Source organism: Eucyclogobius newberryi, unplaced genomic scaffold, assembly GCF_026437365.1.
Source record: "Eucyclogobius newberryi isolate DKJ021-1_F unplaced genomic scaffold, fEucNew1.0.hap1 SCAF_1, whole genome shotgun sequence".
Taxonomy (NCBI): domain Eukaryota; kingdom Metazoa; phylum Chordata; class Actinopteri; order Gobiiformes; family Gobiidae; genus Eucyclogobius; species Eucyclogobius newberryi.
In genome coordinates, this window is record NW_027315723.1 from 52,023,577 (window position 1) to 52,041,882 (window position 18,306).

The 18,306-nt window shown below is 45.8% G+C and overlaps 1 protein-coding gene and 1 non-coding gene across 2 annotated transcripts in view; both read right to left on the reverse strand.

The window, feature by feature from the left end:
* Positions 1 to 3,501: 3,501 nt before the first annotated feature.
* On the reverse strand, positions 3,502 to 3,574 carry trnam-cau (transfer RNA methionine (anticodon CAU)). The gene has a single exon. It is a non-coding gene; the product is annotated as a tRNA-Met (tRNA).
* A 7,361-nt stretch (positions 3,575 to 10,935) lies between these two features.
* The window catches only part of LOC140362553 (N-chimaerin-like), a 13,846-nt gene continuing 6,475 nt past the window's right edge, over positions 10,936 to 18,306 (reverse strand). The window contains exons 6-14 of the mRNA XM_072448639.1: positions 17,522 to 17,648; positions 17,297 to 17,455; positions 15,556 to 15,633; positions 14,533 to 14,617; positions 14,289 to 14,462; positions 12,613 to 12,690; positions 11,430 to 11,567; positions 11,244 to 11,349; positions 10,936 to 11,145 (exon numbers count right to left, since the gene is read on the reverse strand). Of these exons, the coding sequence (XP_072304740.1) occupies positions 10,974 to 11,145; positions 11,244 to 11,349; positions 11,430 to 11,567; positions 12,613 to 12,690; positions 14,289 to 14,462; positions 14,533 to 14,617; positions 15,556 to 15,633; positions 17,297 to 17,455; positions 17,522 to 17,648 (1,117 nt within the window). The 3' untranslated portion in view covers positions 10,936 to 10,973. The remainder of the gene's footprint in view (positions 11,146 to 11,243; positions 11,350 to 11,429; positions 11,568 to 12,612; positions 12,691 to 14,288; positions 14,463 to 14,532; positions 14,618 to 15,555; positions 15,634 to 17,296; positions 17,456 to 17,521; positions 17,649 to 18,306) is intronic.

An 18,306-nucleotide genomic window follows, 5' to 3' on the forward strand; every position in this document is an offset into this window, starting at 1 on the left:
CGTATGACTGTGTACCAGAAGTACTACGTATGACTGTGTACCAGAAGTACTACGTATGACTGTGTACCAGAAGTACTACGTATGACTGTGTACCAGAAGTACTACGTATGACTGTGTACCAGAAGTACTACGTATGACTGTGTACCAGAAGTACTACGTATGACTGTGTACCAGAAGTACTATGTATGACTGTGTACCTGAAGTACTGTGTATGACTGTGTACCAGAAGTACTATGTATGACTGTGTACCAGAAGTACTATGTATGACTGTGTACCAGAAGTACTATGTATGACTGTGTACCAGAAGTACTGTGTATGACTGTGTACCAGAAGTACTACGTATGACTGTGTACCAGAAGTAATACGTATGACTGTGTACCAGAAGTAATACGTATGACTGTGTACCAGAAGTACTATGTATGACTGTGTACCAGAAGTACTATGTATGACTGTGTACCTGAAGTACTGTGTATGACTGTGTACCAGAAGTACTGTGTATGACTGTGTGCCAGAAGTACTATGTATGACTGTGTACCAGAAGTACTATGTATGACTGTGTACCAGAAGTACTATGTATGACTGTGTACCAGAAGTACTACGTATGACTGTGTACCAGAAGTACTGTGTATGACTGTGTGCCAGAAGTACTATGTATGACTGTGTACCAGAAGTACTATGTATGACTGTGTACCAGAAGTACTATGTATGACTGTGTACCAGAAGTACTATGTATGACTGTGTACCTGAAGTACTGTGTATGACTGTGTACCAGAAGTACTATGTATGACTGTGTACCAGAAGTACTATGTATGACTGTGTACCAGAAGTACTATGTATGACTGTGTACCAGAAGTAATACGTATGACAGTGTACCAGAAGTACTATGTATGACTGTGTACCTGAAGTACTGTGTATGACTGTGTACCAGAAGTACTATGTATGACAGTGTACCAGAAGTACTATGTATGACTGTGTACCAGAAGTACTATGTATGACTGTGTACCAGAAGTACTATGTATGACTGTGTACCAGAAGTACTGTGTATGACTGTGTACCAGAAGTACTACGTATGACTGTGTACCAGAAGTAATACGTATGACTGTGTACCAGAAGTAATACGTATGACTGTGTACCAGAAGTACTATGTATGACTGTGTACCAGAAGTACTATGTATGACTGTGTACCTGAAGTACTGTGTATGACTGTGTACCAGAAGTACTATGTATGACTGTGTACCAGAAGTACTATGTATGACTGTGTACCAGAAGTACTATGTATGACTGTGTACCTGAAGTACTGTGTATGACTGTGTACCAGAAGTACTATGTATGACAGTGTACCAGAAGTACTATGTATGACTGTGTACCAGAAGTACTATGTATGACTGTGTACCAGAAGTACTATGTATGACTGTGTACCAGAAGTACTGTGTATGACTGTGTACCAGAAGTACTACGTATGACTGTGTACCAGAAGTACTATGTATGACTGTGTACCAGAAGTACTATGTATGACTGTGTACCAGAAGTACTGTGTATGACTGTGTACCAGAAGTAATACGTATGACTGTGTACCAGAAGTACTATGTATGACTGTGTACCAGAAGTACTATGTATGACTGTGTACCTGAAGTACTGTGTATGACTGTGTACCAGAAGTACTGTGTATGACTGTGTACCTGAAGTACTATGTATGACAGTGTACCAGAAGTACTATGTATGACTGTGTACCAGAAGTACTACGTATGACTGTGTACCAGAAGTACTGTGTATGACTGTGTACCAGAAGTACTGTGTATGACTGTGTACCAGAAGTACTGTGTATGACGGTGTACCAGAAGTACTATGTATGACGGTGTACCAGAAGTACTATGTATGACTGTGTACCAGAAGTAATACGTATGACTGTGTACCAGAAGTACTACGTATGACTGTGTACCAGAAGTACTACGTATGACTGTGTGCCAGAAGTACTACGTATGACTGTGTGCCAGAAGTACTACGTATGACTGTGTACCAGAAGTACTATGTATGACTGTGTACCAGAAGTACTATGTATGACAGTGTACCAGAAGTACTATGTATGACAGTGTACCAGAAGTACTGTGTATGACTGTGTACCAGAAGTACTGTGTATGACTGTGTACCAGAAGTACTGTGTATGACGGTGTACCAGAAGTACTATGTATGACAGTGTACCAGAAGTACTATGTATGACTGTGTACCAGAAGTAATACGTATGACTGTGTACCAGAAGTACTACGTATGACTGTGTACCAGAAGTACTACGTATGACTGTGTACCAGAAGTACTACGTATGACTGTGTGCCAGAGGTACTACGTATGACTGTGTACCAGAAGTACTGTGTATGACTGTGTGCCAGAAGTACTATGTATGACTGTGTACCAGAAGTACTATGTATGACAGTGTACCAGAAGTACTATGTATGACTGTGTACCAGAAGTACTATGTATGACTGTGTACCTGAAGTACTATGTATGACAGTGTACCAGAAGTACTACGTATGACTGTGTACCAGAAGTACTACGTATGACAGTGTACCAGAAGTACTACGTATGACAGTGTACCAGAAGTACTACGTATGACTGTGTACCAGAAGTACTGTGTATGACTGTGTACCAGAAGTACTGTGTATGACTGTGTACCAGAAGTACTGTGTATGACGGTGTACCAGAAGTACTATGTATGACTGTGTACCAGAAGTAATACGTATGACTGTGTACCAGAAGTACTACGTATGACTGTGTACCAGAAGTACTACGTATGACTGTGTACCAGAAGTACTACGTATGACTGTGTGCCAGAGGTACTACGTATGACTGTGTACCAGAAGTACTGTGTATGACTGTGTGCCAGAAGTACTATGTATGACTGTGTACCAGAAGTACTATGTATGACAGTGTACCAGAAGTACTATGTATGACTGTGTACCAGAAGTACTACGTATGACTGTGTACCAGAAGTACTACGTATGACTGTGTACCAGAAGTACTGTGTATGACTGTGTGCCAGAAGTACTGTGTATGACGGTGTACCAGAAGTACTATGTATGACTGTGTACCAGAAGTACTATGTATGACTGTGTACCAGAAGTACTATGTATGACTGTGTACCAGAAGTACTATGTATGACAGTTAAAGAATGTTTCTTTAAAGACAGGTCTGTGCACTCCACTGTGCGCTGCCCCAAGAGGTGGAAATGGGGTCTTAATCCCTCTGGGTTAGGGTTAACTGTAGTCCTTGCTTCATCATCATGTGTGAAAAAAATTAAAAAATTGAAGATTTAAAAATAATAATAATAATAAAATAATAGAACATAAAACTTTTTTAATGAACTAAATGAATGAATATACAACCTCTGACCACAGGATGGAACATAAAAAACATGATGTTATAAAGCCTTCATTCACATCTATATAACACAGGAGCATTTAGGCAAAATAAAACCAACATTAATTCATGTTTTAGGACAAAAACAACTGCCCCGTGTGAGGCTCGAACTCACGACCTTCAGATTATGAGACTGACGCGCTGCCTACTGCGCCAACGAGGCCTGGGGAGCATCGGCTCCATGTTGTACATTTAACTGGACCTTAAACTATGGCTCAAATGATCCTCTCTGATCAGAAACAACCTATAAAGGGTTCTATTTTGAACCCAAAGGGACTATGGCAACCAGGATTTAAAACTTGGATTCATGCTTAATCTTGTTAAAAATTTGAGACAGTCCCTAACTGGCGCACGGGGGCCCTTCAGAGCGCACGTGCTCCTGCAGGCGGGCATACTCAGAGGAGGGGCCCCGCTGGAGCCGACGTGACACTAACGACACTAACGTCTGGCTGCAGAGCCGCGGCAAAATAGCCCATCAGTTTCGGGATGGCACGCAGCACGGCCATATAGCCTCATGGCTAACTCTAACCCGGCGCGGTCAAATAGCGCAGCAGTTTCGGGAGCCGCGGCACAAAATAACAGCAGTTTCGTCCGCGCGCCGCGGCTCTGTAGACACTGATCATGTGATGAACACGAGTGAAGCTGGGACAGACCTGGAGCAGTGACACGTGTTGTCCGCGGGGCGGCAGCAGCGCGCTGTCCTCGCACCATCAGCGACAATCTGCAATAAACACATGAAACATCCCATATGATTAAGTAAAAGGGCGATTGAAAATGAGCTGAATTATAATCAATAATGTATTGAAGCTTTGAAGCTCTAGAGCAGCTTCTTCACTCCACAACAGGAGAAACAAGGGGCCCAGAGCGTGATAAACGTGTCAAAGACAAACACGCGGCCCTGGGGCCAGATCACGTGACCTTAAACGTGCGCTACAGATCTTAGACATGTTATAACAAAACACTTAAAACATATACTACATGTACTACATGTACTGCATATACTACATGTACTGCATATACTACATGTACTGCATATACTACATGTACTGCATGTACTGCATATACTACATGTACTGCATATCTCACGTACCCAGAAGATGCTTCTGAGACTTGTTCACGTGCAAACCGAGCCTCGTGGCGCCTCCGGGAACCTCAGGCCTTCACTTTCCCCAAATATTTTAGAAGAAAAAGATGAATAAAATGATAATCTCCAGGTTCAAACTTTGGTGTGTCGTTGGCTCCAAACACGAGCGACAAGAGTCTTGAGCTGAGGCTTGTGAACTTCTGAGAGAGAGAGACGCATGAGGCGCGTCCGCTTCCGCGACACCTTCAATTAACGCCAGCCAATGAGAGAGCGCCTGTCACGTGACACATGGTCTACGCATGAGTCTCCACAAAGTTACGTGTTCATAACATGGATGTATTATATTATCGGTTCATTATTATTATTATTATTATTATTATTATTATTATTATTATTATTATTACTATTACTATGATCATTATTATTATTATTACTATGATCATCATTATCATCATTATTGTGATCATTATCATCATGTGTACTGTAATCCTTGCGTCATCATAAGATATTCCTTTATTGTCTCACATGGGGAAATTTCATTGGTGCAACGCAGGTAGATACAGAGGTAGATCCAGAAGAACAGATCACTTATAGGAAGTCTGAAAAACACTTTCAGTAGAAGATCTCCTATAAATAAAAACTCCCATTTCCCAACAAGGGATGGAGGGGAAAATAATAGAGATACAAATAAATAAATACATAAATACCATTGCATGTGTCACGACAGTAATTGCACATGAATATGTGTCACGACGGCACATGGATTGCACATGAATTTCACAGTAATTGCACATATGGCATGATTGCACATGGTTAGGTCAGTATTGCGAGTGTTCAGGACTAACAGTGTTTGTTATAAAGTCTGACAGCAGCAGAAGGAAAGACCTGCGAAACCTTTCCTTCACACAGCGAGGTACTGTAGTCCTTGCTTCATCATGAGTACTGTAGTCCTTGCTTCATCATCATGAGTACTGTAGTCCTTGCTTCATCATGAGTACTGTAGTCCTTGCTTCATCATGAGTACTGTAGTCCTTGCTTCATCATCATGAGTACTGCAGTCCTTGCTTCATCATGAGTACTGTAGTCCTTGCTTCATCATCATGAGTACTGTAGTCCTTGCTTCATCATGAGTACTGTAGTCCTTGCTTCATCATGAGTACTGTAGTCCTTGCTTCATCATGAGTACTGTAGTCCTTGCTTCATCATGAGTACTGTAGTCCTTGCTTCATCATGTGTACTGTAGTCCTTAGAAAGGTTCACAGCTGTTGATCAAGAGAGAGAACTTCAGCCATTATGTCCTCTAAAAGCTCCACTTGTGTCCTAGACCCCATTCCAAGCTCCTCAAAGACATTCTCCCCCTAATTATAGACTCTATTCTTAATATAATAAATACTTCACTCCAAAGTGGCTATGTTCCACAGTCCTTCAAACATGCAGTCATTAAACCTCTTCTGAAAAAGCCTAATCTAGATCCCGACCTATTGGTAAACTACAGACCTATTTCAAATCTTCCCTTCGTCTCTAAAATCCTTGAAAAAGTTGTAGTAAAACAGCTTTGTCGCCACCTGCAGGACAATAACTTATTTGAAGTTTTCCAGTCAGGGTTCAGAGCCCACCACAGCACTGAAACTGCACTAGTTAAAGTCACAAATGATTTGTTATTAGCCGCTGACGATGGACTGGTCTCAATCCTGGTTCTGTTGGACCTCAGCGCAGCGTTTGACACCATTGACCACAACATTCTACTGCAGAGGTTAGAATGTGATGTAGGTGTTGGAGGAACAGCCCTCAGCTGGTTTAAATCCTATCTATCTGATAGGTTCCAATTTGTTAATGTAAACCAGAGCCCCTCACCTGCTCTAAAGTAATTTACGGTGTGCCACAGGGTTCGGTACTCGGTCCAATTCTGTTTACTCTTTATATGCTGCCATTAGGCAACATTATCAGGTCACATGGCATTAACTTCCACTGCTCTGCAGACGACACTCAGCTGTATTTATCAATGAAACCTGATCAGAGCGATCAAGTAGACAGACTTAGTACTTGTGTGAAGGAGATAAAAACCTGGATGACACTAAACTACCTGCTTCTTAACCCTGAAAAAACCGAGGTCATTGTGCTTGGCCCTAAGCATCTACGAGACGCTCTATCTGAGCAGATAGTCACACTGGACAATGTCAGTGTAGCCTCCAGTTCTACTGTAAGAAACCTTGGAGTCTTATTTGACCAGGAGCTCTCATTTAAAGCTCATATAAATCAAGCTTGTAAAACAGCCTATTTCCATTTGCGCAACAAGAGCCAAAATCAGAAGAATCCTGCCTAAAAGTGATGCTGAAAAACTTATCCATGCATTTGTAACGACTAGATTAGACTACTGTAACTCCCTGCTTGCAGCGTGTCCTAAAAGCTCCATAAAAAGCTTTCAACTGGTTCAAAATGCAGCAGCAAGATTACTAACAGGAACAAAAAGAAGAGAGCACATTACGCCAGTGCTGAAGTCTCTTCACTGGCTCCCCGTCGAGTCTAGAATCAAATTCAAAATTCTACTCTTGACCTACAAAGCCATAAATGACATGGCCCCATCCTACCTCAAAGATGCTATAGAACCATATCATCCAAACAGAGCTCTTCACTCTCAGAATGCCGGCCTTCTGGTGGTGCCAAGAGTCTCTAAAAGTACTGTAGGAGGTAGAGCGTTTAGCTACCAAGCTCCTGTGTTATGGAATCAGCTCCCAACCCATGTTAAATATGCTGACACAGTCTCTTCATTTAAGTCCAGGCTTAAAACGTTCCTCTTTGAAATCGCTTATGGTCAGAGTAGTTAGGAACAGAAAGATAAACCCACAGCTTCAGCTACGCTGCCCTAGGAGTAACTATGCTGGGGGAAGTATGACAGCTTGAGCACTATCCTCTTCTTCTGACTACTTATGCTATCAAACAATATTTATTTTTTTGATTCCACTTGCAAACTGTTCACCGCCTTCTTTTTCTTTCTCTCACTCCTGAGGACCTGTGGACCCAGATGCCCCTCCCCTGGTGAAGTGGTCCCTGCCCTGTGTGGACGGTCCCTCATCTGCCTGAGGAGTGGGTCCAGTTCGACTCAGACGGTCCCTCATCTGCCTGAAGAGTGGGTCCAGCTCGACTCAGACGGTCCCTCATCTGCCTGAAGAGTGGGTCCAGCTCGACTCAGACGGTCCCTCATCTGCCTGAAGAGTGGGTCCAGCTCGCCTCAGACGGTCCCTCTTCTGCCTGAAGAGTGGGTCCAGCTCGACTCAGACGGTCCCTCTTCTGCCTGAAGAGTGGGTCCAGCTCGCCTCAGACGGTCCCTCTTCTGCCTGAAGAGTGGGTCCAGCTCGACTCAGACGGTCCCTCTTCTGCCTGAAGAGTGGGTCCAGCTCGCCTCAGTCGGTCCCTCATCTGCCTGAAGAGTGGGTCCAGCTCCAGTCTCCCTCGTGGTCCGTCTGTGAGAGTCGGATCTCTCCTTCACTGGAACTCCTCCAGGTTTCTACGCTTTTTTCCCCAAAGAGGTTTTTTTGTAGTTTTTCCTGGCCGAGAAGGAGAGTCTAAGGACAGAGGACCCTGGGACATCGTCCCTCGCCACCACAGACATTGTCTGACTTCATCGCCACCACAGACATTGTCTGACTTCATCGCCACCACAGACATTGTTGATTCATTTCTCCCTGTGGCCCTCAGAGGCAACTGTTGTTGTGATTTTGGGCCTTACAAAAATAAATTGATTTGATTAGTCCTTGCTTCATCATGAGTACTGTAGTCCTTGCTCACCTTTAGGCACAGGGCTTGACAAAAGGGTGTTTTATTGTGCAGATGTTAATAATCGCTGCAGTCAAGAACCAACTTAAGGCCATGTTTAATAATTTAATTTCATCATGCATAAACCGTGTAGAAAATACTTTACAGCAATGACAAAACTTAAAAGTGACATTTGAGGAGGCCACAGGTCACAGAAGGCTCAGGTTATTCACCGCGTAAAAAGAATAAACATGACAAAAATAAACCAAGAAATGTACAAAAACAGCTTCATTTGTCCATCGTTTGACTTCACGTGACGACGAGCTTCATTTAAAGGAAATACAGTGAGTCAGAAGAACAACGTGTGATACGAGCAAAACAGCTCAGAACACTGGACGCCACAGGAAGGGTCTGTAGTCATGGTTACATAGCATCATCTGGACCTTTAGGATCATCTGTAGTCATGGTTACATAGCATCATCTGGACCTTTAGGATCGTCTGTAGTCATGGTTACATAGCATCATCTGGACCTTTAGGATCATCTGTAGTCATGGTTACATAGCATCATCTGGACCTTTAGGATCATCTGTAGTCATGGTTACATAGCATCATCTGGACCTTTAGGATCGTCTGTAGTCATGGTTACATAGCATCATCTGGACCTTTAGGATCATCTGTAGTCATGGTTACATAGCATCATCTGGACCTTTAGGATCGTCTGTAGTCATGGTTACATAGCATCATCTGGACCTTTAGGATCGTCTGTAGTCATGGTTACATAGCATCATCTGGACCTTTAGGATCGTCTGTAGTCATGGTTACATAGCATCATCTGGACCTTTAGGATCATCTGTAGTCATGGTTACATAGCATCATCTGGACCTTTAGGATCGTCTGTAGTCATGGTTACATAGCATCATCTGGACCTTTAGGATCATCTGTAGTCATGGTTACATAGCATCATCTGGACCTTTAGGATCATCTGTAGTCATGGTTACAAAAGCATCATCTGGACCTTTAGGATCATCTGTAGTCATGGTTACATAGCATCATCTGGACCTTTAGGATCATCTGTAGTCATGGTTACAAAAGCATCATCTGGACCTTTAGGATCATCTGTAGTCATGGTTACATAGCATCATCTGGACCTTTAGGATCATCTGTAGTCATGGTTACATAGCATCATCTGGACCTTTAGGATCATCTGTAGTCATGGTTACATAGCATCATCTGGACCTTTAGGATCATCTGTAGTCATGGTTACATAGCATCATCTGGACCTTTAGGATCATCTGTAGTCATGGTTACATAGCATCATCTGGACCTTTAGGATCATCTGTAGTCATGGTTACATAGCATCATCTGGACCTTTAGGATCATCTGTAGTCATGGTTACATAGCATCATCTGGACCTTTAGGATCATCTGTAGTCATGGTTACATAGCATCATCTGGACCTTTAGGATCATCTGTAGTCATGGTTACATAGCATCATCTGGACCTTTAGGATCATCTGTAGTCATGGTTACATAGCATCATCTGGACCTTTAGGATCATCTGTAGTCATGGTTACAAAAGCATCATCTGGACCTTTAGGATCATCTGTAGTCATGGTTACATAGCATCATCTGGACCTTTAGGATCATCTGTAGTCATGGTTACAAAAGCATCATCTGGACCTTTAGGATCATCTGTAGTCATGGTTACATAGCATCATCTGGACCTTTAGGATCATCTGTAGTCATGGTTACATAGCATCATCTGGACCTTTAGGATCATCTGTAGTCATGGTTACATAGCATCATCTGGACCTTTAGGATCATCTGTAGTCATGGTTACATAGCATCATCTGGACCTTTAGGATCATCTGTAGTCATGGTTACAAAAGCATCATCTGGACCTTTAGGATCATCTGTAGTCATGGTTACATAGCATCATCTGGACCTTTAGGATCGTCTGTAGTCATGGTTACATAGCATCATCTGGACCTTTAGGATCATCTGTAGTCATGGTTACATAGCATCATCTGGACCTTTAGGATCATCTGTAGTCATGGTTACATAGCATCATCTGGACCTTTAGGATCATCTGTAGTCATGGTTACATAGCATCATCTGGACCTTTAGGATCATCTGTAGTCATGGTTACAAAAGCATCATCTGGACCTTTAGGATCGTCTGTAGTCATGGTTACATAGCATCATCTGGACCTTTAGGATCATCTGTAGTCATGGTTACATAGCATCATCTGGACCTTTAGGATCATCTGTAGTCATGGTTACAAAAGCATCATCTGGACCTTTAGGATCATCTGTAGTCATGGTTACATAGCATCATCTGGACCTTTAGGATCATCTGTAGTCATGGTTACATAGCATCATCTGGACCTTTAGGATCATCTGTAGTCATGGTTACATAGCATCATCTGGACCTTTAGGATCATCTGTAGTCATGGTTACATAGCATCATCTGGACCTTTAGGATCATCTGTAGTCATGGTTACAAAAGCATCAAAACAATGTAAAAACTTGAACTAACGCAAAGTAAGAATGTCAGCGTCTGGACCTTCAGAATCATCCAGAAGCAATGCATTTTTTACTCTAAGACAAAATCTTCACGGGCGTGCACGGGCGCGTGTGCACGGGCGGGCACGAGCGCGTGTGCACGGGCGTGCACGGGCGCGTGTGCACGGGCGGGCGCAGGCGGCGTCCTTCATGTTCTCACGGTCAGAACAGCACGTCCTCGTTGGTGATGAGTGTCTCCACCACCAGTCTCTGATACCGGATGTCGTTGAGCGCCGTCATGGCGTCCAGGTCGGCGGCGCGCATCAGGGTCGGGCCGAAGACGATGCCCAGGTTTTCGCTGGACATGAGGTTGTCCTTCTCGTGATCGGTCACCCTGGACAAGGTGGACAGGTCGTGTTAGAGTCACAGAGGCTCAGAGTGCAGACCTTTGGACCAGTAAAGTCCACTGCAGTGAAGGTGAAAGGTTCTGACCTCTTGAGGTGACCCATGAGGTATCGCAGCGTCTCGCAATGGGCCGGGGGGAGGAGCTTCAGCGCTTCATGAAGAGACTCCAGACGCTTTTCTGGATCTGTAATCTCTGCAGCAAAGAGAAGATGTTAGACCGGTCAGATGGAGCCTGAGCGCTCTGCTCCGGTCAGATGGAGTTTGACCTCTTACTTGCACAGTCTATGAAGTGTGGATAGGCGTCGTAGGTGATGAGGGGGATGGGCAGCTCCCTGAAGTACAGTTTCAAGGCTCCAGTGATGATGTTGATGTCCTCGTACATGTTACAGGAGATATCGGCCTTCTCCCCGTCTGGAACACATCACATCTGACTTTGTGATTTATGACAAAAATACATGGAACAAAGACTCGAAACACAAAGCTTCATAAAAGTGTCTTTTTTAAATGCAGAGTTTGTATCACCACAACACGCTGAACACGCTGAACACGCTGAACACGTTGAACACGTTGAACACGCTGAACACGTTGAACACGCTGAACACGTTGAACACGTTGAACACGCTGAACACGTTGAACACGTTGAACACGCTGAACACGCTGAACACGTTGAACACGTTGAACACGCTGAACACGCTGAACACGCTGAACACGTTGAACACGTTTGTTTTGGAATCATTCCTTTGTGTTCACTTGTGTTTTTGGTTTAATATTCATTTGTACAGTGTATTATATTCACACTGTGATGTCATTTCATTGCTCATGACACACGTGTTGTGGAGAGATCTCCATGGAAACGTGCACTAGAACAGCACATGCAGCACTTTAACCTCAGTGTGGGATTTGTACAATATTGTGATTGTTATTGACATTTGTGAGACTTGTTGTGAGAATATTACAGTATTAGTATTAGAGTATTAGTATTAGAGTATTAGTATTAAGAGTATTAGTATTAAGAGTATTACAGTATTAGTATTACAGTATTAGTATTAGAGTATTAGTATTACAATACTAGTATTAGAGTATTACAGTATTAGTATTAGAGTATTAGAGTATTAGTATTACAATACTAGTATTAGAGTATTACAGTATTAGTATTAGAGTATTGAGTATTAGTATTACAGTATTAGTATTACAGTATTAGTATTACAGTATTAGTATTACAGTATTAGAGTATTAGTATTAGAGTATTACAGTATTAGTATTAGAGTATTAGTATTACAGTATTAGAGTATTAGTATTAGAGTATTACAGTATTAGTATTAGAGTATTAGTATTACAGTATTAGTATTGCAGTATTAGAGTATTAGTATTAGAGTATTACAGTATTAGTATTACAGTATTAGTATTACAGTCACGTGTAACAATGTTCAGACCGCGTTTGGCCCGCGGGCCGTACCTCTGTCAAACGTCAGCTTGACGTCTTCGATCAGCTCGCTGAAGCCTGATATTCTGTAGAGACCCTCTGACTGTAGACCTATGAAGACATGAGACATGAGACATTCAGACCTATGAAGACATGAGACATTCAGACCTATGAAGACATGAGACATTCAGACCTATGAAGACATGAGACATTCAGACCTATGAAGACATGAGACATTCAGACCTATGAAGACATGAGACATTCAGACCTATGAAGACATGAGACATTCAGACCTATGAAGACATGAGACATTCAGACCTATGAAGACATGAGACATTCAGACCTATGAAGACATGAGACATTCAGACCTATGAAGACATGAGACATTCAGACCTATGAAGACATGAGACATTCAGACCTATGAAGACATGAGACATTCAGACTCATAAGGACAGAGAAGAGTCTGGAGGAGGACAGAGAAGAGTCTGGAGGAGGACAGAGAAGAGTCTGGAGGAGGACAGAAAAGAGTCTGGAGGAGGACAGAGAAGAGTCTGGAGGAGGACAGAGAAGAGTCTGGAGGAGGACAGAAGAGTCTGGATGAGGACAGAGAAGAGTCTGGAGAAGGAGAGAAGAGTCTGGAGAAGGACAGAAGAGTCTGGAGGAGGACAGAGAAGAGTCTGGAGGAGGACAGAGAAGAGTCTGGAGAAGGACAGAAGAGTCTGGAGGAGGACAGAGAAGAGTCTGGAGGAGGACAGAGAAGAGTCTGGAGGAGGACAGAGAAGAGTCTGGAGAAGGACAGAAGAGTCTGGAGGAGGACAGAGAAGAGTCTGGAGGAGGACAGAAGAGTCTGGAGGAGGACAGAAGAGTCTGGAGGAGGACAGAGAAGAGTCTGGAGAAGGACAGAAGAGTCTGGAGGAGGACAGAGAAGAGTCTGGAGGAGGACAGAGAAGAGTCTGGATGAGGACAGAGAAGAGTCTGGAGAAGGACAGAAGAGTCTGGAGGAGGACAGAGAAGAGTCTGGAGGAGGACAGAAGAGTCTGGAGGAGGACAGAAAAGAGTCTGGAGGAGGACAGAAAAGAGTCTGGAGGAGGACAGAGAAGAGTCTGGATGAGGACAGAGAAGAGTCTGGATGAGGACAGAGAAGAGTCTGGAGGAGGACAGAAGAGTCTGGATGAGGACAGAGAAGAGTCTGGAGAAGGACAGAAGAGTCTGGAGGAGGACAGAGAAGAGTCTGGAGAAGGACAGAAGAGTCTGGAGGAGGACAGAGAAGAGTCTGGAGGAGGACAGAGAAGAGTCTGGAGGAGGACAGAGAAGAGTCTGGAGAAGGACAGAAGAGTCTGGAGGAGGACAGAGAAGAGTCTGGAGAAGGACAGAAGAGTCTGGAGAAGGACAGAAGAGTCTGGAGGAGGACAGAGAAGAGTCTGGAGAAGGACAGAAGAGTCTGGAGGAGGACAGAGAAGAGTCTGGAGGAGGACAGAAAAGAGTCTGGAGGAGGACAGAGAAGAGTCTGGAGGAGGACAGAAAAGAGTCTGGAGGAGGACAGAAAAGAGTCTGGAGGAGGACAGAAAAGAGTCTGGAGGAGGACAGAAAAGAGTCTGGAGGAGGACAGAAAAGACTTTAAGGGGCTTTAAGTCGATTTGAAACAGAAAGTTCAATCACACCAAGTCAAAGATGATTGCTTCGGCCTCAGATGTTCAGGGTGGATCTACCTCTGGCCTCGATCTCCTGGATGCACATGTCCACCACCATGGGCCTCTTGCTGTTGTGCGCCTTGACCAGCGTGGTCAGGTCGCAGCTGTAGACCTTCTTCACGTGGCGCAGGTCGGGCTGGCAGTCATTGGGAACCACTTTGGAGCACTGCTTATGGACGTTCAGCCCACAGTCTGTGGAACACCAGGAGAAACACGTGAAGGCCTTAGGATGGACGCTGTGGGCGGAGCACGGGGTCTTTACCTGCACACTTGACCCCCTGAGCGATGAGACCCCACATAAAGTTGGCACAGTACTCGCACCAGTGTGGACCCCGGAATGTGTGAACCTGGAACAAAGAAACGACCAAGAAGGATTGAGATGGACACAGGTGACCTCCTCAAACAGAGAGCAGTCTGTGGTGTAGCTCCTGCCTTCATCTGACCGCTCACATCTGACCGCTCACATCTGACCGCTCACATCAGACCGCTCACATCTGACCGCTCACATCTGACCGCTCAAACTGCTGTTTATCGAGGCTTTGGACTGCCACATGTATGAGTACATTTGGAAATAAAGCAGTGGTTCTCGAACTTAAGATAATACTTAAGTTTAGTCTCATTTTGGACCTGGTTTAGACCCAGTTTAGACCTGCTTCACTCTTACAGTATGTGGAGGTTGTATGTACTCTGTGCCAAATAAGCACATGTTCCACCCACCCACACACACACACACACACACACACACACACACACACACACACACACACACACACACACACACACACACACACACACACACACACACACACACACACACACACACACACACACACACACACACACACACACACACACACACACACACACACACACACACACACACACACACACACACACACACACACACACACACACACACACACGCAAACACACTCGCGCACACACACGCACACACACGCGCACACACACACCTGACACACACACCTGACACACACACCTGACACACACACACACATACCTGACACACACACACACCTGACACACACACCTGACACACACACCTGACACACACACACACATACCTGACACACACACACACCTGACACACACACCTGACACACACACCTGACACACACACACACATACCTGACACACACACACACCTGACACACACACCTGACACACACACACACACACACACACCTGACACACACACACCTGACACACACGTATACGCGCGCAAACACACTCGCACACGCACACACACACACACGCGCCCCCTCACCTTGAAGTTATGGACCTTCTCGTACTTGGGCATCAGGTCGCTCTCCCTCAGCGTGGCTCGCCGCACCAGTGACGTGAGCTGTGAAAGGGCAAAAGAGCGGATTGGTTGCCAGAAAGCTGAAGCTTTGTGCTTGGGGGGAGCGGGCGTCCCATGGAAGACCCCGCCTCTCCCACGTGTATCCGGGATGCTGCCTGCCGTCACGGGGAGAGAGGGCATTGAACCGCTAACTGCACACGTGAACAGGGTCCCTTTCTGACCGCCGTCCTTCGGGGCTCGCCGACCTTTGGATCGCTTTTTAACCTTTCTCGCACTGAACGCGTCTCTGCTCGGCATCGTGACACTTCTGAGCAGTCGATCACTAAAGTGCTCCTCTACTCCATCAACACAAGCTCCTGAGACTGAGATAAAGCTCCTTCAGGTCAGACGTCTGCTCTGACCGTCAGGAACATGTCCACACGTCCACATGTCCACTCCAAGCAGAGAGTTGTGTCCGATTGCTGTGGTTACGGCAGGTCCGTTATCATCCGCTCTGCCATCGCTCTGAGCGCCGACAGATGAGGGAGGAGAGAGGGAGGAGAGAGGGAGGAGAGAGGGAGGAGAGAGGGAGGAGAGAGGGAGGAGAGAGGGAGGAGAGAGGGAGGAGAGAGGGAGGCGTGTGTGTGTGGGTGTCTTTATTTAACAGGTCACATTGAGGAGGGGGCGGGCCAGTGACATCACAGCGCTGGCACGTTGCCTCGACTCCCCCGTGGGAGGAGAATGGGGGGCGTGTCTTTAGAGCATCTCTGTTCCATTGCAATATAAATTTGTAAATTGGTATTGAACGATGATTCCTCGTCGTTACCAGGGCAACACACGACGTGACGACAGTCTGAACTGTAGTGGCTCGAGGTCAAACGGTCAATAGTGAGATGAGCTCGGGCAGTGACCTTTATTGACCCAGAGAAGAACCCGCCGAGAGCCACGCCCCTTTCACAGACGTCATAGGTTTAGTTTGTCCAGCTCCGCCCACATTTATCACTTTGGGGTCACACACAGCTGAACTCGTCACCTTCTGTCTGTGTGTTGTGGAGGGAGTTGGAGTGTCCTTTATCTCCCTCTACCATGAGCAAACAAGAGAAACAACTCTGAGTTTACGTGTTTCAACTTCTACTACTTTCCACCTGCGACCGCAAAACCAGGGCAAAGAACACAAAAAGTGTTCAGCCATATCGTTTGATAAGTGTTGATCATCTGTCGATATCGTACTTGACCCCGGACAAGCGACCGTACTTGACCCCGGACAAGCGACCGTACTTGACCCCGGACACGCGACCGTACTTGACCCCGGACACACGACTGTACTTGACCCTTTATGCTGACCCCGGACACACGACCGTACTTGACCCCGGACACACGACCGTACTTGACCCCGGACAAGCGACCGTACTTGACCCCGGACACGCGACCGTACTTGACCCCGGACACGCGACCGTACTTGACCCCGGACATGCGACTGTACTTGACCCCGGACACGCGACTGTACTTGACCCTTTATGCTGACCCCAGACATGCGACTGTACTTGACCCCGGACACGCGACTGTACTTGACCCTTTATGCTGACCCCGGACAAGCGACTGTACTTGACCCTGGACACGCGACTGTACTTGACCCCGGACACGCGAACTTGACCCTGGACACACAACTGTACTTGACCCTTTACGTTGACCTTTGACGCGGCCGTGAGAGCCTGTGCCCACGTACCCTCTCCTCAGCGTGGCAGTCCTTGGTGGGCACCGGTCCGTCTGGCATGTCTGGACTGAGGGGCAGATGTTTCTTCAGGGTGGGCTCTTGGTTCAGGGTAGTGTAGCCCACGTGCTCGTAGATGGGGTTGATGGTCATCTTGGCGATGTACTCTGCGGCCTGACGGAAGCACGATGACCACATGAATAAAGAACACTGGAACACAAAGGTCAAACGGAGACGAACCTTGGTCTCGATGTAGAGCGTGATGAGGCCGTCAGTGACCAGGTCGTGGATGGACTCAAACCTCTTCTCTCCCACAAAGTGCTTCCCGTCATGATAGAGGCGGAAGTTCCTGGTCTGGTTTCCAAACCTGGAATAAAAGTCACAAAGACACAAAGTTCATGTTTGTGCTTGAAATGAATGCAAGACAGTGTAATGCCAACATTAAAGGCCAGGGGGCGCCAACACTTCCACAGCGGCTTTATGAGCTCGACGTTGACGTTCAGAGCGCACGTCATGGGGTCAGACCCTCACGTTCAGAGCGCATGTCATGGGGTCAGACCCTCACGTTCAGAGCGCATGTCATGGGGTCAGACCCTCACGTTCAGAGCGCACGTCATGGGGTCAGACCCTCACGTTCAGAGCGCATGTCATGGGGTCAGACCCTCACGTTCAGAGCGCACGTCATGGGGTCAGACCCTCACGTTCAGAGCGCATGTCATGGGGTCAGACCCTCACGTTCAGAGCGCATGTCATGGGGTCAGACCCTCACGTTCAGAGCGCATGTCATGGGGTCAGACCCTCACGTTCAGAGCGCATGTCATGGGGTCAGACCCTCACGTTCAGAGCGCATGTCATGGGGTCAGACCCTCACGTTCAGAGCGCATGTCATGGGGTCAGACCCTCACGTTCAGAGCGCATGTCATGGGGTCAGACCCTCACGTTCAGAGCGCATGTCATGAGCTATAAACACACAAAACCAGTTAAAACAGCCTCATCATTAACCCCAAACCCGACCTGATTCTTTG